The 24,818-nt window shown below is 46.6% G+C and overlaps 1 protein-coding gene across 8 annotated transcripts in view; it reads left to right on the top strand.

Annotated features, from left to right (window-relative positions):
• ABLIM2 (actin binding LIM protein family member 2) overlaps positions 1–24,469 on the top strand; it is a 342,851-nt gene extending 318,382 nt beyond the window's left edge. For all 8 annotated transcript variants that reach the window (XM_063924017.1, XM_063924051.1, XM_063924068.1 and 5 more), the window contains 3 exons: positions 12,507–12,571; positions 12,726–12,806; positions 22,105–24,469. In XM_063924017.1, coding sequence (XP_063780087.1) covers positions 12,507–12,571; positions 12,726–12,806; positions 22,105–22,218 — 260 coding nt within the window. In that variant the 3' untranslated portion in view covers positions 22,219–24,469. The remainder of the gene's footprint in view (positions 1–12,506; positions 12,572–12,725; positions 12,807–22,104) is intronic.
• Positions 24,470–24,818: the final 349 nt, after the last annotated feature.

Genomic DNA, 24,818 nt, shown 5'->3' with positions numbered 1-24,818 from the left:
CATTACAGCTTTGCCGAGCTGCTACTTGGTCGGGTTCAAACACATTTGCAAAATTCTACATGTTTGATACCCTGGCTGAGGAGGACCTTGTGTTTGCCCATTCGGTGCTGCAGAGTCATCCGCACTCTCCCGCCCGTTTGGGAGCTTTGGTATAATCCCCATGGTCCTTACGGAGTCCCCAGCATCCACTAGGACGTTAGAGAAAATAAGATTTTACTTACCGGTAAATCTATTTCTCGTAGTCCGTAGTGGATGCAGGCGCCCGTCCCAAGTGCGGACTTTTTCTGCAATGCTTGTATATAGTTATTGCTTAAATAAGGGTTATGTTATGGTTGCATCAGGGTTTATCTGATGCTCTGTTATTGTTCATACTGTTAACTGGGTAAGTTTATCACGAGTTATACGGTGTGATTGGTGTGGCTGGTATGAGTCTTACCCTGGATTCCAAAATCCTTTCCTTGTAATGTCAGCTCTTCCGGGCACAGTTTCCTTAACTGAGGTCTGGAGGAGGGGCATAGAGGGAGGAGCCAGTGCACACCAGATAGTACTAAATCTTTCTTTAGAGTGCCCAGTCTCCTGCGGAGCCCGCTATTCCCCATGGTCCTTACGGAGTACCCAGCATCCACTACGGACTACGAGAAATAGATTTACCGGTAAGTAAAATCTTATTTTTTACTCTGCAATTTAGATTCCAGCTTGAACACACCCCACCCAAATGTAATCTCTCTGCACATGTTACATCTGCCCCACTTGCAGTGCAGCAGGGTATTGCTCAGTTGCTTTACTTACAAACATGAATCTGCCGTATGTCTTTAAATTAGTTGTGGGCTGGCCGTGGCGTTAGTACTCAGCACAGATATAGACCCCATTAATCAGCCAAAGGCGTTGTACTAGCTGGAATTTGTGACCACCGGGGGGAAGATTGAGCATTACAACAAAACGATACCTCTAGGGGAAATCTGTAAAAGAGAGTATTGTGGAAAAAAAATTGTTTGCAAAATATGTCTGACTTGGGCCTCAGAGATCTGCTGCTATTTTTTTAAGGTGTGTTATTTTTTTGTTTGTAAAGACACAGGCTTTTAAAGTAAATGAGTGCAGAGTACATATAAAACATTGCTGCGTTGTATATTTTGTTCTGTGTTATCCATAACATTTATTGGAGTGTGTTTTTTCTTATTAGTAGTATTTGCATTTCTCTATCGTCCTAAGTGGATGCTGGGGTTCCTGAAAGGACCATGGGGAATAGCGGCTCCGCAGGAGACAGGGCACAAAAAAGTAAAGCTTTACTAGGTCAGGTGGTGTGCACTGGCTCCTCCCCCTATGACCCTCCTCCAGACTCCAGTTAGATTTTGTGCCCGAACGAGAAGGGTGCAATCTAGGTGGCTCTCCTAAAGAGCTGCTTAGAGAAAGTTTAGTTTAGGTTTTTTTCTTTACAGTGAGTCCTGCTGGCAACAGGATCACTGCAACGTGGGACTTAGGGGGAAAGTAGTAAACTCACCTGCATGCAGAGTGGATTTGCTGCTTGGCTACTGGACACCATTAGCTCCAGAGGGATCGAACACAGGCCCAGCCGTGGAGTCCGGTCCCGGAGCCGCGCCGCCGACCCCCTTGCAGATGCTGAAGCGTGAAGAGGTCCGGAAACCGGCGGCTGAAGACTCCTCAGTCTTCATAAGGTAGCGCACAGCACTGCAGCTGTGCGCCATTTTCCTCTCAGCACACTTCACTGGGCAGTCACTGAGGGTGCAGAGCGCTGGGGGGGGGCGCTCTGAGAGGCAAATATAAACCTTATACAAGGCTAAAAATACCTCACATATAGCCCATAGGGGCTATATGGAGATATTTAACCCCTGCCTGACTGGAAAAATAGCGGGAGAAGAACCCGCCGAAAAAGGGGCGGGGCCTATCTCCTCAGCACACGGCGCCATTTTCTGTCACAGCTCCGCTGGTCAGAACGGCTCCCAGGTCTCTCCCCTGCACTGCACTACAGAAACAGGGTAAAACAGAGAGGGGGGGCACATTAATGGCTATATATATATATATTAAAGCAGCTATAAGGGAGCACTTAATATAAGGATATCCCTTGTATATATAGCGCTTTGTGGTGTGTGCTGGCAGACTCTCCCTCTGTCTCCCCAAAAGGGCTAGTGGGTCCTGTCTTCATTAGAGCATTCCCTGTGAGTTTGCGGTGTGTGTCGGTACGTGGTGTCGACATGTATGAGGACGATATTGGTGTGGAGGCGGAGCAATTGCCAAATATGCAGATGTCACCCCCCAGGGGGTCGACACCAGAATGGATGCCTTTATTTGTGGAATTACGTGATGGTTTATCTTCCCTTAAACAGTCAGTTGAGGACATGAGGCGGCCGGACAATCAATTAATGCCTGTCCAGGCGCCTCAAACACCGTCAGGGGCTGTAAAACGCCCTTTGCCTCAGTCGGTCGACACAGACCCAGACACGGGCACTGATTCCAGTGACGACGGTAGAAATTCAAACGTATTTTCCAGTAGGGCCACACGTTATATGATTTTGGCAATGAAGGAGACGTTACATTTAGCTGATACTACAGATACCGTAAAACAGGGTATTATGTATGGTGTGAAAAAACTACAAACAGTTTTTCCTGAATCAGAAGAATTAAATGACGTGTGTGATGAAGCGTGGGTTGCTCCTGATAAAAAGTTGATAATTTCAAAAAAGTTATTGGCATTATACCCTTTCCCGCCAGAGGTTAGGGCGCGCTGGGAAACACCCCCTAAGGTGGACAAGGCGCTCACACGCTTATCCAAACAAGTGGCGTTACCCTCTCCTGAGACGGCCGCACTTAAGGATCCATCAGATAGAAAGATGGAAGTTATTCAAAAGAATATATACACACATGCAGGTGTTATACTACGACCAGCTATAGCAACTGCCTGGATGTGCAGTGCTGGAGTAGTTTGGTCAGAATCCCTGATTGAAAATATTGATACCCTAGATAGGGACAATGTTTTACTGTCGTTAGAACAAATAAAGGATGCATTTATCTATATGCGTGATGCACAGAGGGATATTTGCACACTGGCATCTCGGGTGAGTGCTATGTCCATTTCAGCCAGAAGAGCCTTATGGACACGACAGTGGACAGGCGATGCGGATTCAAAACGTCACATGGAGGTTTTGCCGTATAAAGGGGAGGAGTTATTTGGAGTTGGTCTATCAGACTTGGTGGCCACGGCTACTGCCGGGAAATCCACTTTTTTACCTCAAGTCACTCCCCAACAGAGAAAGGCACCGACCTTTCAACCACAGCCTTTTCGCTCCTACAAAAATAAGAGAGCAAAGGGCTTGTCGTACCTGCCACGAGGCAGAGGAAGAGGGAAGAGACACCAACAGGCAGCTCCTTCCCAGGAACAGAAGCCCTCCCCGGCTCCTGCAAAAACCTCAGCATGACGCTGGGGCCTCTCAAGCGGACTCGGGGACAGTGGGGGGCCGTCTCAAAAATTACAGCGCGCAGTGGGCTCACTCGCAGGTAGACCCCTGGATCCTGCAGATAATATCTCAGGGGTACAGGTTGGAATTAGAGACGGATCCTCCTCATCGTTTCCTGAAGTCTGCCTTACCAACCGTCTCTTCCGAAAGGGAGAGGGTGTTGGAAGCCATTCACAAGCTGTACGCTCAGCAGGTGATAGTCAAAGTACCCCTATTACAACAAGGAAAGGGGTATTATTCCACTCTATTTGTGGTACCAAAGCCGGATGGCTCGGTAAGGCCTATTCTAAATCTGAAGTCCTTGAACCTCTACATAAAAAAGTTCAAGTTCAAGATGGAGTCACTCAGAGCAGTGATAGCGAACCTGGAAGAAGGGGACTTTATGGTATCCTTGGACATCAAGGATGCGTATCTACACGTTCCGATTTACCCCGCACACCAGGGGTACCTCAGGTTCATTGTTCAAAACTGTCACTATCAGTTTCAGACGCTGCCGTTCGGATTGTCCACGGCGCCTCGGGTCTTTACCAAGGTAATGGCCGAGATGATGATTCTTCTTCGAAGAAAAGGCGTATTAGTTATCCCATACTTGGACGATCTCCTAATAAGGGCAAGGTCCAGAGAACAGCTGGAGACAGCTTTAGCACTATCTCAAGAGGTGCTAAGACAACACGGGTGGATTCTGAATATTCCAAAATCCCATTTAATCCCGACAACTCGTCTGCTGTTCCTAGGAATGATTCTGGACACGGTTCAGAAAAAGGTTTTCCTTCCAGAGGAAAAAGCCAAGGAGTTATCCGATCTGGTCAGGAACCTCCTAAAACCAGGAAAAGTGTCAGTACATCAATGCACAAGAGTCCTGGGAAAAATGGTGGCTTCTTACGAAGCAATTCCATTCGGCAGATTCCATGCAAGAATATTCCAAAGGGATCTGTTGGACAAATGGTCAGGGTCGCATCTGCAGATGCACCTGCGAATAACCCTGTCACCAAAGACAAGGGTGTCACTTCTGTGGTGGTTGCAGAAGGCTCACCTATTAGAAGGCCGCAGATTCGGCATTCAGGATTGGATCCTGGTGACCACGGACGCCAGCCTGAGAGGCTGGGGAGCAGTCACACAAGGAAGAAACTTCCAGGGAGTATGGACGAGTCTGGAAAAGTCTCTTCACATAAACATTCTGGAACTAAGAGCAATCTACAATGCTCTAAGCCAGGCGGAACTTCTCCTGCAAGGAAAGCCGGTGTTGATTCAGTCGGACAACATCACGGCGGTCGCCCATGTAAACAGGCAGGGCGGCACAAGAAGCAGGAGTGCAATGGCAGAAGCTGCCAAGATTCTTCGCTGGGCGGAGAATCACGTGATAGCACTGTCAGCAGTGTTCATCCCGGGCGTGGACAACTGGGAAGCAGACTTCCTCAGCAGACACGATCTTCATCCGGGAGAGTGGGGTCTACATCCAGAAGTCTTCAACATGTTAATAGACCGTTGGGAAAGACCAATTGTAGACATGATGGCGTCTCGCCTCAACAAGAAACTGGACAAATATTGCGCCAGGTCAAGAGATCCACAGGCAATAGCTGTGGACGCACTGGTAACTCCTTGGGTGTACCAGTCAGTGTATGTGTTTCCTCCTCTGCCGCTCATACCAAAGGTATTGAAGATCATACGGCAAAGAAGAGTAAGAACAATACTAGTGGTTCCGGATTGGCCGAGAAGGACTTGGTATCCGGAACTTCAAGAGATGCTCACGGACGAACCGTGGCCTCTACCTCTGAGAAGGGACCTGCTACAGCAGGGTCCCTGTCTTTTTCAAGACTTACCGCGGCTGCGTTTGACGGCATGGCGGTTGAACGCCAGATCCTAAAAGGGAAAGGCATTCCAGAAGAAGTCATTCCTACCTTGATTAAGGCACGGAAGGAAGTCACCGTGAAACATTATCACCGCATTTGGCGAAAATATGTAGCGTGGTGCGAGGATCGGAGGGTTCCGACGGAGGAATTCCAACTGGGTCGTTTCCTACATTTCCTGCAATCAGGATTATCTATGGGTCTCAAATTGGGATCCATTAAGGTTCAAATTTCGGCCCTGTCAATATTCTTCCAAAAAGAATTGGCCTCTGTCCCTGAGGTCCAGACTTTTGTCAAGGGAGTACTGCATATACAGCCTCCTGTGGTGCCTCCGGTGGCACCGTGGGATCTAAATGTAGTTTTAGATTTCCTCAAATCCCATTGGTTTGAACCATTGAAAAAGGTGGATTTGAAATATCTCACATTGAAAGTGACTATGTTACTAGCCCTGGCCTCTGCCAGGAGAGTATCTGAATTGGCGGCTTTATCTTATAAAAGTCCTTATCTAATCTTCCATTCGGATAGGGCAGAACTGCGGACTCGTCCGCATTTTCTCCCTAAAGTGGTATCAGCATTTCATCTGAACCAACCTATTGTGGTGCCTGCGGCCACTAGCGACTTGGAGGACTCCAAGTTGTTGGACGTTGTCAGAGCCTTAAAAATATACATTGCAAGGACGGCTGGAGTCAGAAAATCTGACTCGCTGTTTATATTGTATGCACCCAACAAGTTGGGCGCACCTGCTTCTAAGCAGTCGATTGCTCGTTGGATTTGTAACACAATTCAACTTGCACATTCTGTGGCAGGCCTGCCACAGCCTAAAACTGTAAAAGCCCACTACACAAGGAAGGTGGGCTCATCTTGGGCGGCTGCCCGAGGGGTCTCGGCGTTACAACTCTGCCGAGCAGCTACGTGGTCGGGGGAGAACACGTTTGTAAAATTTTACAAATTTGATACCCTGGCAAAGGAGGACCTGGAGTTCTCTCATTCGGTGCTGCAGAGTCATCCGCACTCTCCCGCCCGTTTGGGAGCTTTGGTATAATCCCCATGGTCCTTTCAGGAACCCCAGCATCCACTTAGGACGATAGAGAAAATAAGAATTTACTTACCGATAATTCTATTTCTCGGAGTCCGTAGTGGATGCTGGGCGCCCATCCCAAGTGCGGATTATCTGCAATACTTGTACATAGTTATTGTTAACTAATTCGGGTTATTGTTAAGGAGCCATCTTTAAGAGGCCCTTTCTGTTGTCATACTGTTAACTGGGTTTAGATCACAAGTTGTACGGTGTGATTGGTGTGGCTGGTATGAGTCTTACCCGGGATTCAAAATGCCTCCCTTATTGTGTATGCTCGTCCGGGCACAGTACCTAACTGGAGTCTGGAGGAGGGTCATAGGGGGAGGAGCCAGTGCACACCACCTGACCTAGTAAAGCTTTACTTTTTTGTGCCCTGTCTCCTGCGGAGCCGCTATTCCCCATGGTCCTTTCAGGAACCCCAGCATCCACTACGGACTCCGAGAAATAGAATTATCGGTAAGTAAATTCTTATTTTTTATGCTTTTAAAGACACTTAGGGCGAGAGTCAAATGTTTGTAAAAACAGTGGATAAGTGTAACAGTGGAGAACTTGACCATAGCAACTACCTAAGCGGTAGCATTTATCAAGTACGTTCTATAAAATGACAGGTACAAGCTGATTGGTTGCCATGGGAAACTTCTCCACTGGCTTACTTCTCCGTTCTTTTCACTGCTTCATACATCAATCCCTATGTGATCTAAGATTTGTTTCAAAAGCATTGTTATGCAGGACAACATATTTAAGGAGTATGACCATCCCCTTCAGAAAATAGCTCAACCCAAACAGAAAATTAAGTTTTTCGGTGGGATGTGAGAAGAAATAGACCATCCCAAAAGATTAGTTCCCTAGTGTTCATGAGATTCAGGGAGTCTTATGTACTCCAGGTGGTTTATTTACTAAGCATTGATTTATAAAACCCAGCAACCTCCGATCGTGTTTATTCACAAAACTTAAAATGCAATCAGGGCCGTCTTAACAGCAGTGTAGGCCCCTGGGCACAGCAGTGTACCGGGCTCCCTACCCACCCATCAGCGGTAGGGGTAGGGGTGCTATCAGCGGCAGCTTTGATGTCCCGCAGGTGGTAGGGGGTGTTCTATCTTTCGCTCAGCATGTAGGACCTGGAGAAATAATTTCTGCTAATTACTCCTTTACTGCACAGATGGTTGTGTCTATGTTCTCTTCATGCTAAGGACCTGGACGTGACAAAACGAGAGGGCAGGAGAGAACTTCCGCCCTTACAGCTCCTAAATGTCTGCTTTGTTCTCCATTCGCTTGGGGGTTTGTTTTTTTCCTATGCAGTATTGGACGCTCGCCACGCATCAGTCACGGTGTCTCGCTTCGCTCGCCACACTTTACTATTCCAAATAGATTGTGACATGGATCCAGGGGGTTATGGGAAAAGTCCTTAGCACGAAGAGAAACTAGACGCTACCCTGCACAGATGGGGCAGAAAGGAGAACACTAAACTATAGAAGGGGATATTGGGCTGAATGTAGGGCCAGGGTATGTGACTTCCAGGGTGGTAGGGGGTGTTTAATACACAGGGGAGGGGTCAATAGTGGAGTGGTCTTAATATTCATAATTTTCTGGTGGGAGGGCAGCTTGCTTTACTGCAGATATCTCCAGTTCCTGGAAATAGATTTCCTAGCTTTAATGGGATAGAAAAAAACTAGAGCGTTCCCACCTTTCAGGAGGTACTGGGGATTTGGGGATCAGAGTTCAGGAACCCGAGCAATCCACGAACGAAAATATAAAACTGCATACCAGGCGTGTGGAGCTGGAGCAGGGACCAGCTGCTTGAAAGCTGATATCTCTGGTTCTGGGCATAGTAGAGACAAGCTGCCAGTGTTCACCAAAAGAGGAGAGTCACAGCTTTTGGAATATACCCTCAGAAAAACTCTATGTCAGACAGAACTTGAGATATCTGGCTGGGAAGAGCAATTAACAGGCTTGAATGGGGACCACTGCTTTGAAGTCGGATATCTCCGGTTCCTCAGGGCCGATTTAAAAAAACCTGGTACCCCTCAGCTATCAGCCTAGTGCCCTTTTACTCCTGGGGCCCTTGAGCAAGAGCCCATTGAGCCCATATGAAAAGACAGCCCTGAATGCAATGACTTTACTAACAAACAAGAGCTAGTGGTGTCTGGAATCCAAATTTTGGGACAGTCTCCTAAAATCAGGACTATCTCTCCTAAACTGGGGCAGTTAGGAAGTATGTACATGTAGAAATACAGTACTTTAACAATGGTGAGCTGGGTAGCACAAATATAATTAGATTTCATAGTAAATAGACTTTTCACTGCCAAAGAGTTTGTAAAAATCATGTCGGTCATTGATGTGATGGTGCCCTAAGTGTTGAAGACCCCAAACGAGGTGATTAGCAATTTAAAGCATATGACAAAATGATTCTGGGACCCCCCAATGGAATCCCAACTCACAGTTTGTGCAGCTTGTATTATTTCCTGTGCAGACCTTGACTATCAGAGCCACACTCCAAGCTCAGCTATTTACAGACACAGCTAGATCCCTATACAACATGTTTCCTATCTGGAGATAGGTGACTATAGCGTAGCTACATTACACAACGTAGCTCTGTGTAACACATTCTGTGCACCTGAATACGGAGATATTGGAGGGGAGTGTTCAGGAGCGTAACCAGATCTTTGTGGGCCCCATAGCAACATATTGAAGTGGCCCTTGTCCCAATGCTTCTAGAGAGACACCTCTCTGCAGTGGTTATTAATTGTATGCCCCATAGTAGTGCCCTAGTTCATTTTCTGAACATTAGTAGTGCCCTAGTTTATTTTATGAACTATTGTAGTTCCCTAGTTTACATGATGTCACAGTATAGGGCTGCCAGTACACATTATGCCACACAGTATCCTCACTTCACATTATAACATACAGTGTCCCCAGGGCATATTATGTCATATTACAGTGCACCCTGTTCATGTGGTGCCACATTACAGTTTCCTCCACGCCGGGGCATTTCAACAGAGGAGGTGGTCCCTCTCCTCTGTACGGCGCTGTAGACTCCGGCATTGTGCCAGAGTCTACTACACATGTGCAGGTCTCCGGAAACATGGCGCCCTCCATGATCCGGAGACCAATTTGGCCACCGTGCATGCACGGCGGCCATTTTGGCGGCCATTTCCACTGCTGGACTCCAGAAAGGTAAGTATTAAAATGGGTGCAATGTATGCGGTGTGGGCCCCCCTGGACCCAGGGGCCTGTGTGCACCAAACACATTGCACCCATTATAGAAACACCAGTGCCTCCACTTCAAATTATGCCACACTATAGTGCCTCCATTTCATATTGTGCCACATTAAAGTGCCCCAGGTCTTATTATGTAACATTATAGTGCCCCCCACATTACAATGAGCAGATCAGATTAAGACACATTACAGTGTTCTCCAGTTCATATTGTGCCACATTACAGTGCCCTCTTACCATTATAACATCCACTACACACTCCTCTCACTGAAAATGTAATATCACACAATTCAGGCTGGGCAATGGATCTGAGAAATTGGTATGCAACTATAACCTGGGTCCAGGCCCCCTAAGTCTCTGGGCCCCAAAGCAATGGCACCCTTTGCACCCACTATCGTTACACCTATGGTTGTATTCCTGTAAACTACACTGACATGTGCATCAGTTTCCAGAAACATAACAAAGGAAAGTAAGTTCTGTAGAGATTAAGCAAGGCAAAGTCCAGAAAACACTCCACAGTAATTACACAGTATATCAGACCATGGAATATTGCAAGCCAAGAGCCAAATCCACCAAACTCTAACTCAATCCCCTAACACTTAGTGCTAGGTTAGTTCCCTCCTTATACCAAAAGGGGGCAGTGTCAGAGTTCCAGGCAAGGATGGTAAATGCCCATAATGCAGATTGTGGCGCACCCGCTCTTGTTAGGTATACACGTACTCCTCCTCCACTTACACTAGTTCCCGCGTTTGTTCAAGGGCACAGAGGTGGCATGAAGGCACCTGAATAGATCCCGTACTTTCAGTTCATGGGCAGGACAGAGCAAGGTAGCTGGTGTACATGTTTAAAACATTCCCACCTTATAAAAAAAAATGTCCAGTATATCATTCCTGGCACTGGTGCTGTGTCCACATTACCCACCCCATCTACTGATACATTTGGACACAACTAAATTTGGCCCCATACCTGATGGTGAGCTCACTGAGATCTCAGCACTGCCTGTGGGTTACCTTTGCCACTTCACTCTCTTTGTTACATTCTGGGCAAAACATATTTTCCTTCGCAGTATTGGCCGAGAGCACCTTGTCCCGCATTGAGCAGCACTACAATCCTGGTACACTCACCATCATTGTCCACGTAAGAGGTGGGTTCACTTCATCCACCTCTTACAGATCATACATTTTATATTTCTAGAGAGACATCTGCTTTGTAGGGTTCCCATGTGCTGTGGTTTTCAAAAACACTCCCATTTCTTTCCACCCAAAATTTTTCATTGACAGTATTTCATTTCCCACTGAAAGTCTTAACTCATATTACCAGGGCAAAAGGAATAGGTGAGGATACACTGTTACAAGCTCTCCCCAAGCAACTGGGCTGCCCTCAGGCTAATACATGACATCTATCTATATTCAGTATTCACGGCGGTGATCCCGGCATCCTTAGGGTATATGCTACCTAAATAGATTGTTAGCTCCTTAGGTTAGAAACTTGTCTCCTATTATTTTCTAACATCTGAAGTTGTTGTTGCTCTCAGTTTATTGTCTTACTGTACATGCTGAAAGATACTTTATATGTTTTGCGGCACCATGTAAATAAGTTTCTACATGCAGTATCTAATATCTGTTGGCCATTGATATGCATCCACCATGCATTCCAGTGCATGTACTGTAAGTACGGGCAGGGCCCTCCACTCTCTTGTACCTCCCTTGCACTATCCTTGTCACCAGTGCTCTGCCCCCTTGTCTCTTTCTCCCATGCAGTGATTCCGACATGGTGCTGATGTATTTAGCCTGGAGAAGTGATAAAGCAGTGATAAGTGCAAGGTTATAACGCACCAACCAATCAGCTCCAATATGTAAATTGACAGTTAGGAGCTGATTGGCTGGTGCTTTATCATCTTCCACTTATCACTGCTTTATCACTTCTCCAGGCTTAATACATCTGCCCCTCTGTTTGATAGGCCATATGTTGGGTACAAGGATTGCTCCCCTTTCTATGCTCCTGCTAGCTTCAGCGAGTTGCCCTACCCCAGCAACCACAATCTGTTCTACCCCATCTATGGTGTGTTATCTTTGCTCTGCCCAGTCTATGGTGTGTTATCTTTGCTCTGCCCAGTCTATGGTATGCTATCTTTGCTCTGCCCAGTCTATGGTATGCTATCTTTGCTCTGCCCAGTCTATGGTATGCTATCTTTGCTCTGCCCAGTCTATGGTGTGTTATCTTTGCTCTGCCCAGTCTATGGTGTGTTATCTTTGCTCTGCCCAGTCTATGGTGTGTTATCTTTGCTCTGCCCAGTCTATGGTATGCTATCTTTGCTCTGCCCAGTCTATGGTATGCTATCTTTGCTCTGCCCAGTCTATGGTATGCTATCTTTGCTCTGCCCAGTCTATGGTGTGTTATCTTTGCTCTGCCCAGTCTATGGTGTGTTATCTTTGCTCTGCCCAGTCTATGGTATGCTATCTTTGCTCTGCCCAGTCTATGGTATGCTATCTTTGCTCTGCCCAGTCTATGGTATGCTATCTTTGCTCTGCCCAGTCTATGGTGTGTTATCTTTGCTCTGCCCAGTCTATGGTATGTTATCTTTGCTCTGCCCAGTCTATGGTATGCTATCTTTGCTCTGCCCAGTCTATGGTATGTTATCTTTGCTCTGCCCAGTCTATGGTGTGTTATTCAGTATGTTTACTGTGTACTTATGCTTTGATATGAATATCGTAGTTGTGCTCCGATACCTGTTACTGTTTTCTCTGTGTTTCCTGCACGGCGCTGCATACAGTTTGTGGCACCTTATACATAATAATGATAGTGATCTACGTGCACATTTCCCTGCCTAGATGTCCTCTCTTTTCTCACTTTGCGCGTGCAGGCCCATATAAACACTGTGTGTTCTCTCCACAGAATACAAGGTAAGAAGTGTGAGACCAGCGCAGACAGACTGCAGCAATGCACCTCTCCTGTACAAGGTTACACTGTCAATATCTTTCTGTTCTCCTTCCCATATACTACTGTGTGTTGTATGTGACACTATGGAGTCAAGTATGTACAGTTTACATTCCGTTTCATCATTACGCGCAGTGCACACTGTTCTGAGCTCTCTCCTCTGTTCCTCCATCCTAGACCTACCCCTACGAAATGCTGATTGTAACAAACCAACTGAGAGTGAAGCTTCCAAAAGACGTGGATAGAACCAGACTAGAGGTAACGTGGCTCTCTTGTGTGTCTGTACATGAGATCAGTGACCCCTTATCTGTGTACAGTACTACAGTTGAATATCGTAGTTATGCTCCGATACCCTGTTACTGCTTTCTCTACCTTTCCGCAGTCCAGCGTCGGGCGCTGCAATCGCGGCAGAAATCGCCGACAAAATGGCCACTGCGCATGCGCGGTGGCAAAACTGGTCTCCAAATCATGGCGGGCGCCATGTTTCCGGAGACCTGCACATGCGCAGAGTATACTGCACACGTGCTGATCTACGAGAAAATGGCACAGTTGCCACAAATGCCTGGATGCAGCTTTGTTTGGTCCCAAGCACTCTCCGGCAGCCAGGTATAATCTGTTTGGGAGCTGCACTCCGGACAGCGAGTGACGGCTCAGGAATATACTGTCGCCATATAAAACGGGTACAGCTTTAGTGACTAGGTATTTCCCATCGCTGTTCTGCACAAGCCAGCAGTTTCTGAAATGATAGAGATTCAACAAACTGGAAAGGCATAATTTCCAAACCTGTCGTGTTTGCTAAGTGTAATGGAGACCATTCTCACATACACTAAGTGACGGTGTATGAGAACTTAAAGGATATCATTTATAAAGCAAAACTAGGGTCTGATTCAATTAGGAGCAGATCTAATAAAGGAGCAAAAAAAAGCAGCAAATTGCTCCTGAAACAAACCACGTTGCAATACAATGAATGCACTTGTGGCCTGTACAATGGGGGTCATTCCGAGTTGATCGCTAGCTGTTTTCGGTCGCTGCGCAGCGATCAGGCAAAAAAACGGCACTTCTGCGAATGCGTATGCGGCGCAATGCGCACGCGCGTCGTACTATTACAACGAACGATATCGTTTAACACAGGGTCTAGCTAAGCATTTCAGTCGCGCTGCTGGCCGCAGAGTGATTGACAGGAAGAGGGCGTTTCTGGGTGTCAACTGACCGTTTTCAGGGAGTGTTCGAAAAAACGCAGGCGTGCCAGGAAAAACGCAGGCGTGGCTGGGCGAACGCAGGGCGTGTTCGTGACGTCAAAACAGGAACTGAATGGTCTGAAGTCATCGCAAGCGCTGAGTAGGTCTGAAGCTACTCTGAAACTGCACAACATTTTATTGTAGCCGCTCTGCGATCCTTTCGTTCGCACTTTTGCTAAGCTAAAATACACTCCCAGTGGGAGGCGGCATAGCGTTTGCACGGCTGCTAAAAACTGCTAGCGAGCGAACAACTCAGAATGACCCCCAATGTCCACCTAACACATTGCAAGGTGTGCATTCACTGACCGCTCCCAGTAGACGTCCCAGAGTTTGTGAACAGATGGGAAACCTTTAACAGCATGAAAAATCTAGTACCTTTTTACCACCATCCCTTAAAATACCACTTGGTTAGCCTTTTTTATGGCTTAAATAAATGATGAGATTGAGGGGACATCCCAGAAAATGCCCCGTTCCCTCTCCTGGTGCTGATTTCATGTCCCTCGCATTGTTTAAAGTACAAACAAGAAATGTACAGCATACTGCCATCCTCATTTCTTCAACCAGTCCCAGCACTGCGGGTAATTCCAAGTTGATCGCAGCAGGAAATTTTTTAGCAGTTGGGCAAAACCATGTGCACTGCAGGAGGGGCAGATATAACATTTGCAGAGAGAGTTAGATTTGGGTGGGTTATTTTGTTTCTGTGCAGGGTAAATACTGGCTGCTTTATTTTTACACTGCAATTTCGATTGCAGATTAAACTCACCACACCCAAATCTATCTCTCTCTGCACATGTTATATCTGCCTCCCCTGCAGTGCACATGGGCCCTCATTCCGAGTTGATCGGTCGGTATTTTTCATCGCATCGCAATGAAAATCCGCTTAGTACGCATGCGCAATATTCGCACTGCGACTGCGCCAAGTAATTTAACAATGAAGATAGTATTTTTACTCACGGCTTTTTCATCGCTCCGGCGATCGTAATGTGATTGACAGGAAATGGGTGTTACTGGGCGGAAACACAGCGTTTTATGGGCGTGTGGATGAAAACGCTACCGTTTCCGGAAAAAACGCAGGAGTGGCTGGAGAAACGGAGGAGTGTCTGGGCGAACACTGGGTGTGTTTGTGACGTCAAACCAGGAACGACAAGCACTGAACTGATCGCACAGGCAGAGTAAGTCTGAAGCTACTCTGAAACTGCTAAGTAGTTTGTAATCGCAATATTGCGAATACATCGGTCGCAATTTTAAGAAGCTAAGATACACTCCCAGTAGGCGTAGGCTTAGCGTGTGTAACTCTGCTAAATTCGCCTTGCGACCGATCAACTCGGAATGAGGGCCATGGTTTTGCCCAATTGCTAAAAAAATTCCTGCTGCGATCAACTTGGAATTACCCCCATTATGCAGTGTGAACTGGTTTCCCTGTGGACCTCATGCTTGGTGGCGGCTGGTGCTTTAGGACAAGTTGAGATATGCGTAGACACTTATAACACTATTGACAAGTGGAGAAAAAATATTTTTGCGCTTTGTAAAGAATATATAACACTAAGCAATGTATTTCCTCGTTATTTGGACACCCACAGTATATGGTAATGAATAGTTCTGTACAGACATAATGTATTTGGGGCTTATTACAGTACTAAATGAAAGAAAAAGGGGGTGAATGTGAATATACAGGCAAATCAGGCATTGCTGCTACTTCCCAAACTTGCACAGAATGGAAGTGAAGTCTAGTACAGGTCAGAGGTCACTATTAAATTTCAGCTCCCAAGTCGCAATCACATGTAATATCATTCTCAGAATGTTTTTTTTAGAACGATCAGGAATAATGAGAATCAGGTGGCCTGTAAGCTACTCTTATAGGGCCATAGATGTAACATTTATTGATCCTTGCTGGCTGGCCTCTATACGTTCCATTCATTGTGAATATTTTGTGGGGATAAATTTAAGGGGCATCTGGACCGATTCGAAAATAAAACTGAATCCCTAAAAGTCTCACAGCTTTAAAATTGGGCAAATAGATTACGCTGTCCCTAGAGGTCCGCTTTAAGCACAAGTGGATAAAACCAGACAGGCACTTAACATTTCTATTCTTTGGCTAAGCATCTAAAATGATTTAGAAAGAAAGTACATTACAGTGTAATAAGATCATTTCCATGCAGGTTTCAGTGATACTTCTTAATACATTTGCTGTTGTATAGTGGCTCAATGTACTTGTGCTATAGACAACACTCTTAGCTCCATATTGATTACGGTAATAAGTGACAAAGTACCATACAGAGATAATAACTGGTGTCCTGTTATGTAAAGGCAACTATTCCAACCATCAGACCGTACAGATATAAAAAAAAAAAAAAACAGTACACAATAGGTTGTTTCATTTACACTTACTGTCAGTGAGGGAGGGGTGTGCTGCTGTCAGTGAGGCGGGAATGTGCTGCTGTAAGTGAGGCAGGAATATGCTATGGTCAGTGAGGCAGGAATGTGCTGCTGCCAGTGAGGCGGGGATGTGCCGCTGTCAGTGAGGCGGGGATGTGCCGCTGTCAGTGAGGCAGGGATGTGCTGCTGTCAGTGAGGCGGGGATGTGCTGCTGTCAGTGAGGAGGAATGTGCCGCTGTCAGTGAGGCGGGGATGTGCTGCTGTCAGTGAGGCGGGGATGTGCTGCTGTCAGTGAGGCGGGGATGTGCTGCTGTCAGTGAGGCGGGATGTGCTGCTGTCAGTGAGACAGGAATATGCTACGGTCAGTGAGGCAGGAATGTGCTGCTGTCAGTGAGGCGGGGATGTGCTGCTGTCAGTGAGGCGGGGATGTGCCGCTGTTAGTAAAGCGGAGATGTGCTGCTGCCAGTGAGGCGGGGATGTGCTGCTGTTAGTGAGGCAGTGATGTGCTGCTGTCAGTGAGGTGGGGATGTGCTGCTGTTAGTGAGGCGGAAATGTGCTGCTGTCAGTGAGGCGGGGATGTGCCGCTGTCAGTGAGGCGGTGATGTGCCGCTGTCAGTGAGGCGGGGATGTGACGCTGTCAGTGAGGCGGGGATGTGCTACGGTCAGTGAGGCAGGAATGTGCTGCTGCCAGTGAGGCGGGGATGTGTCGCTGTCAGTGAGGCAGGGATGTGCCGCTGTTAGGCGGAGATGTGCCGCTGCCAGTGAGGCGGGGATGTGCTGCTGTCAGTGAGGCGGGGATGTGCTGCTGTCAGTGAGGCAGAGATGTGCTGTGGTCAGGGAGGCGGGGATGTGCTGCTGTCAGTGAGGCGGGGATGTGGTGCTGTCAGTGAGGCGGGGATGTGCCGCTGTCAGTGAGGCGGGGATGTGCCGCTATCAGGCAGGGATGCGCTGCTGTCAGTGAGGCGGGGATGTGCTGATGTCAGCAAGGTGGGGATGTGCTGCTGTCAGTGCGGCAGGGATGTGCTGCTGTCAGTGAGGCGGAGATGTGCTGCTGTCAGGGAGGCGGGGATGTGCGGCTGTCAGTGAGGCGGGGATGTGCCGCTGTCAGTGAGGCGGGGATGTGCCGCTATCAGGCAGGGATGCGCTGCTGTCAGTGAGGCGGGGATGTGCTGATGTCAGCAAGGTGGGGATGTGCTGCTGTCAGTGAGGCAGGGATGTGCTGCTGTCAGTGAGGCAGTGATGTGCTGCTGTCAGTAAGGCGGAGATGTGCTGCTGTCAGCGAGGCGGGGATGCGCTGCTGTCAGCGAGGCAGAGATGTGCTGCTGTCAGTGAGGCAGGGATGTGCTGCTGTCAGTGAGGCGGGGATGTGCTGCTGTCAGTAAGGCGGAGATGTGCTGCTGTCAGCGAGGCGGGGATGTGCTGCTGTCAGTGAGGCAGAGATGTGCTGCTGTCAGTGAGGCAGAGATGTGCTGCTGTCAGTGAGGCAGAGATGTGCTGCTGTCAGTGAGGCGGGAATGTGCTGCTGTTAGTGAGGCGAGGATGTGCTGCTGTCAGTGAGGCGGGAATGTGCTGTTGTCAGTGAGGCGGGGATGTGCTGCTGTCAGAGACGGGGATGTGCTGCTGTTGGTTGGCAGCTTGTCTCTATACTATGCCCAGAACCAGAGATATCAGCCTTCCAGCAGCTGGTCCCTGCTCCAGCTCCACATGCCTGTTATGCAGTTTTGTATTTTCTTTGGTGGATTTCTCTGGCTCCTGAACTCTAATCCGCAAGCCCCCAGTACCTCTTGAAAGGTGGGACTCTCTAGTATTTTATCCCATTGAAAGTAAATCTAAGAATTCTAGTTCCAGGAACTGGAGATATCTGCAGTCAAGCAAGCTGCCATCCCACCGGAAAATGATGAATATTTAGCCCAATCCACTATCCACCCCTCCAATATTAAATACCCCATACCACCCTGGAAGTCATGTACTGGGGCCCCTTAATTCAACCCAATGCCCCTTTCTACAGTTTAGTGTTCTCCTTCCCACCCCATCTCCCACCATCTGTGCAGTGAAGGAGCAATTAGCAGAAATTACTTCTTCAGGTGCTACATGCTGAGCGGATGATAGAACACCTCCTACTGCCCGTAGGACATCAAAGCTGCTGCTGATAGCACCTCCCACCCCTGCCGCTGGGGAATGGGTAGGGGCCCCAGTGCATTGCTTTGCCGAGGGGCCTACACTGCTTTTAAGAAGGCCCTGAGGGATGTGCTGCTGTCAGTAAGCGGTGCCTCTGTGAGTGTTGCTGTTGTTTACAGTTGTGGAGTGATACAGCTGTGGCTGTGTGATGAGGTTTTGGTGACGGAAGTAGATCAGGCGTGCGGTTACACTGGGAGGTGTGCGGTCGTTGGGAAACATTGCACAGTCATGTGATCTAGTGTGTCCAATCATGTTAGTGGATTTTTGTAATTATAATAGGCTGTATTGTTTAAGTCACAAGATGGCTTCCTCCGCTGTGTGCAGACACGGGTGCACTTTAAGTATGCTTTTATACTCAAGCAGACGTGGTGGATCTATTTTTATGTCCCCCTCAATCAATGAAAACATTATTTTATGCTTTGCCATTTCTATAATGTTCCCAGCATGCCGCTTTTGGATATCCATCGCTGAGAATCTTATTAGATGAAATTGGTAGTCGTTCCCTAAAACACTTCAATGTGTTTCTCACACGATTACTCAGCAAGTGATATCGATTTCACAGGATTATTTTTTTAAGCCGAGATTATAAAAATAACAAAATGAAAGCAAGCCAGTGTGAGAAAGACAACAATACAAATTGCTTATACATCTGGCTCTCATGCACGGCTGTGTCCTGTTTTACTGTCAGACAAGCATGCATCCAGTAGGGATGAAAGTACCTCTGTATAAGAAGCTTATGTTTGGAGACTATCTGGACAGATGACAGACGCGCCTTAATAAGACATTTCACAAATGCGTCACCAGAGGAAGCCTGCGCCATAGTGATTGCAAGGATTTTTTGCATCAGCTACGCTGGGAATAATCTATTTGAATGTGAATTTTTATAATTTTTCTTTCCAAAGTTACAGGGCACTTATTTATACAGAGATAAACACAGAGAACTCACTTTTCCTAATTCCTTCCCATAGTTACCTATAACTATATCTGTGCATACACGGTCAGACCAAAAGACATTTTATCTGACAGCCTGGCACCCAGAAGATATCATGGGCATACAGTATATGGCCACACAATGCCTGCGCTCCTCCCCTGAGGAGGAGACATTTCCCCGTTCCTTGGCTGTAAAGGAACAGGGGAAATGTCCGCTGATCGCCGGCGGCTGACTTGCAACTTCAAAATATCTCATTGGATGGGCATGCTGGATGATCCAAGATGTCCGACCGAGCGATACTTTCTGAACGGTCGCACGCATACACTGTACAATTATCTGGCCGTCGAAATGGGTTGGGTATGAAATCCCAGCAGCCACAGTCCCAATGGTCAGGAAGCCAACAGCGGTATCCCGATGGTTAAAAACCTGACGATCCCAGTTAACCATAACTTACCCCTACCACAGGCTAACCCTAACCCCTGCAGCCTAACACCAACCCCTGCCCTCCTGCAGCCTAGCCCTCCCCTAGTGCCTAACCCCACCTCCGTACTTTCCATCGGGATTCCACTGTCGGTTTTCTGAATGTTGGGATCCCGACTGCGAGGATCCTGACCACATCTCAATTGAAACAAATGTTGGGTGGTTATCATGATGTCTTAATGCACATTGAATACACTGTCCTTTTTGTTTTCAACTTATGAGTGAGTACTGTTTCGTTTCCCAGCTGTGTATACTGTTGGTATTGGTTTAGGGCATTGCCCAGCTGCGTACTGGAACAGCTGTCCCAAGAGGCCATATCCAATTGCCTCAAAATCAGTTCCCAATGACAAGTGATAGATTCATCATTAATCTATCACTGTATGCAATGTGTCCTATACACAGCACTCGGTAACAAGTCCTATATAACCCCTATCCTCTTCCCACCCACCCCCACTCCAGCACATATATGTACAGTGAGGTTAACATTCTTCACCCAGGCTGCCGCCTCTGATTATGTCGCATTAGGTTTGATCTTAGCACCTTAGATGAGGTGTGACCATTATTTACATTGCTCAGAGGAGTTCTGAGGGTTCAAGCATGTGCTGGATTTAGAGGGATGAATAACAAATACAACAGCCATGGGCATGAGGAAACACTAATGCGAGATCAGGGCGCACGTGTGAGACACGTTACTTTGCATGACACCTGTATCAATACGGCAGTCTAAAGGTGGGCTATAAGGGGATCCCCAGGGTGACCTTAGAAAGCCGTGACTTTCCATCTACGCAGTAAGTAATGTCAGTAATACCGTTCACCTTCGGCAAAGGCTTTAGATCCCGGGCTCTGAGCTCTATGACGTTATTCCGCACATATGGCTGACATCACTTGTGTTTATTATACTTACTGCTGTATTTATTACTGTTTGCAGTTTATTCCTAGTACAGTGTACATTCCTTATAGGGCCTGCTTAGGAAGATGCATTGTAGTTACTATCGGGTTCTGTTTTTAAAATGACTAAACGCTAAAGTTGATTTGAATAAAACACGCTCTCTCCCTGCAACTACTAGTATACAGTAACTGTAGGGCTACACTGCAGATCCTGCTTTCCCCAGTAATCGTCAGTTCTGCTGGCTTCTGCTATGGGTAGATAGAGCAAATAGTGGACTTGCATCAAGGATGCTGAATGACCAGGCTGCAGTGCTGTGTACAACAGGATGTGCAGGTCACCCAGACATGGGAACTCTATGGTTCGCCTTGTTACAGGAAGGCCTATAAGGCAATGTATTAACCTTTGTGGTACTATGTTGGCCCTTGTAGATCTACATTGGCCATTGTGGAAATGCATTTCCCATTGTGGCATTGCTTTGGCTGTTGTGGAACTCTTTTAGTACAGCATTGGCCTTTGTGAGACTGCATTGGCCTTTGTAGAACTGTGTTTGACATTGTGGTACTGCTTTGGCCATTGTCTTATTTGAAATAGCCCTGATACTAAGTAATGCAGTAATCCAGCAAAAACACCTATTTATGGAGAATGGGGCCCAATTAATATATTAATAAATAGTCTTGTTAATACCACTCTTCAGCGTTGACCTAACTTCTCTTTTCACAGGATATAGAGAGTATTTGCCAAAGTTCTGTTTTAGAGGAAATAAAGACCATACGATGTGGTTACTTGTGCAAGTATGATCTCACCGCAACAGCATTCCCAGCATATTACTATATTTTATATGTTGAGTGAGTTTTCCAAATAGTTCTTGTTCTGGGTCAGACTGCCAGCAATGAGCGTCAGGATCCACCTACACATTTTCCTAATACAATATACACAATAGAACTTCTATGTTTCACAGTGTGTCCTGACACCAGTCACCTTCTGTGCTCTCACTTCAACCTCGCTACGTGCTGCAGGATTTTAGTGACAGGGACCATTGTACCTATGCATTGGTGGAACCGTGTGTTGCTGGGGAACACAGCATCCCACAATGCTATTGTCACCTCCCAGGCCCCGTGTCTCCTCTGAGTGTGGCCTCTTCTTCTGAGCATGTGCAGTTTGGCACTTATGCCTACCACGCTTGTGTCAGACCATTGTTATCATAGTGATCATGTGACTGGTTCCACTACCAACCGTAAGGATCCCAGATCTCTCCTGCCAGTGCCTACTCAATATTATGAAATGTCCACCATAAGATCTCCACAAACGCCCACCCACTACACAAGTCATCACTCCACCCACGATACTACCAGCACAATCTCAAAGAGCTGAATAAAGGGACTTTTAAAATGTTGTACTTCACTTAAACTGACTGAGAAAGTGATTATCTTTCCTCTCTTTCTTCTGTTTCTTTGTACCATGAAGAGACACTTATCATTGGAGGATTTCCAGCATGTCTTTGGGATGACGATCGAGGAATTTGATCGCCTGGCACTGTGGAAGCGAAATGACCTGAAGAAGAAGGCGCTGCTTTTCTAGCCTCTGTTACGTGTTTACTCCTGCCAGAACTGCCAAACGTAGTTACCACTCTTGATTTGGAAGACTAAGACGAGACTGTTCCATGGGGCCAGCCGGTTTATGCATCTCCTTCCAGCCACGCTCGTGTCTACTCCACGTTGCTTTATTTAGATTATCTCTCGTAGCCCTGGAACATAACAATACTGACCACTGTAAATCAGGATTACAACAGCAGTATGTTTAACTCATGTATCCACATCTAATTCACGTGGTTCGACAGTGAAGGCCAAAGACTTGCATGTAAGCCATGTTTGCCCTCATTTATATGTTCTGTACTATCAAAGTGAAAACTAGACTAACCAGCTAACAAAACTTGTCATATGTTCCAGAACACAGCAACGCTTACTACATCTGAGTGTTCACTAACACTTACTGACATATAAAGTAACTGAAGTTTAGTACCTGTATATCATTTAAAAATGTTAGGATTATTGTCTCCCTTTTATATTTATTTTATATATTATATTAAGCCATTTTAGTTGGCTTAGCCAACGTTCATGATAATGCAGCCTATCCATTCACCAGGAGCCAGTGACATCACTGAGATAGGAGGCACGGAGTGACATCACTGGTTCCCTGCTAATAGATAAGTTATGTTACCATGAACCTTTGGCTGATACCAACTAAGGGGTCTATTCATGAAGAAGTGAAAAGTGTGGAGAAGTGAGCCAGTGGAGAAGTTACCTATTGCAACGAATCAGAATTGAAGTAACATTCATAATTTGCATACTATACAATTGTACGGAGCAGCTGATTGGTTGCCGTAGGCAACTTCTCAACAAGCTCACTTCTCCACTCTTTTCACTGCTTCATGAATAGACCCCTAAAGGCCTACATCCACTCAGTGTGGAAGTTGGAGCTGCAGCTGCCCGGTTAGCAATGTTCTGTGATGCCTGGGCATAATAACATGTCCTTTACAGGCAAAATCTCTATGATAAGCATTGATTCCATCCGATTATGATGCCATGTCTCCCCACATGATATATTTCTCCCTGGATAACTTGCTCCACTTTCGGCTTTCCCCCTCTTAATTCCAAAACGAGAGAATATGGACTAAATTAAGTAATTAGAAGGTAATTAAAAACTAATTTAAAATCAATTACTTAATGGAATCATGTTTCTGTATGCTGGAGAATTGGGAGTAGAGCAATAGTAGAAAATGTGATATTGATTACAGTAGCATCTTGTCCTACACTTTATGTTTGCATTTTTAAAACACTATACATACTACCAGGGACGGACTGGGGCTGCAGAGCAGGTATGACTCACAGGGGGTCCTGGCCCCATGGCATGCCCTGTATACCGGAAGCGGGTGAGACGGAGGGAGGTGGTCTGCAACACTCGATGGCTACCGCTGAAAGGTGCTGGCTGGGCCACGGGCCAATCCAAAAATGGGAGCGGGGCTTAGCAGGTGTCGGGCGGAGCTATGCTCCGTGTCCCTGCACCCTGCAAAAAAAATATATATTTGTTTAGACTGTGCCATCGATGGAGGGAAACCATCTGGTTCTTTTCCATCAATGGCAAAAGCATTCCACATTGACCATAAACCATCGATGATTTTGAATAATCGATGGTCGATGGCCATCCCTAACAGGCAGCCGAGCAGAGAGTCAGAAGGATTTGTTGCTCGGCCAGCCCCGCTCTCTGTGTGGCGGACCAGCCCTTCTGGCGTTTGCCAGGACCAGGAGTGCCAAATGGCCAGTCTGGCCATGTTTAAAACCCAGCGTTTTTATTTAAAGCCGTCAGTGATCAACAGCTTTGACCAGTCTACCCTGGGGGTATTTTAACTAAAACAATGAGTGATGTTCCCCATAAAAACCAATTAGTTTCTGTCTATCATTTTCTAGAATGCAAATGATAATGATAACTAGAATCTGACTGGTTGCTGGGTGCAACACAATTGCATAAAGATGGAAGAGGAAGACACTGCAGATATAATTACTTTGGGGTTTCTTTGTATTGTTATCCATTGTGTTATTATTTGCATATTTGTACGTCTCTGTTGTGCGGCTGTTGTCACACCCCCATGGGTGATCGCACATGTTATTACACCCTTCCACCTTGCAGTCTGTGACTGTTGCTTGGTGAGCATGTGCTGTTTGCCCATTTCATCCACCTTGATCATGATACCGATTTTCTCTCAGTTTCCTCGTGTCATTTTTAGCTCACGTCAGCCTCATTGATGCCTTTAATAAATAGCTCAGTACAGAAAGGGGGTATGTGTGCTGTGTCCATTTACAATGTCAGAATTGTGTAGTTTGTAAAATCAGATATAATGGAGTATATGATACTTACTGTGGCTTAGGAGCATCTTAAAGAGACAAAACCTTGTGCGGTTCCAGTGAGGATGGTTTATCAAGGACATGACATTATAAAACCAGCGGAAACAGCAGTGTTCTGTTTCATCATAAATCCACCTTTATATACTGTACAGCACACAGTATTTTGTGTCTCAGAAAGGACACAACTATTGCAGCACTTAAGCTGTGAATCCACTAGAGGTCGCCATTTCTCTTAGATGCATTCAGCAATCTCTTCTGTATAACATCTGGGGGGGATGT

Source organism: Pseudophryne corroboree, chromosome 1, assembly GCF_028390025.1.
Source record: "Pseudophryne corroboree isolate aPseCor3 chromosome 1, aPseCor3.hap2, whole genome shotgun sequence".
Classification (NCBI taxonomy): Eukaryota; Metazoa; Chordata; class Amphibia; order Anura; family Myobatrachidae; genus Pseudophryne; species Pseudophryne corroboree.
This window is presented reverse-complemented; position numbering and strand designations above follow the sequence as displayed.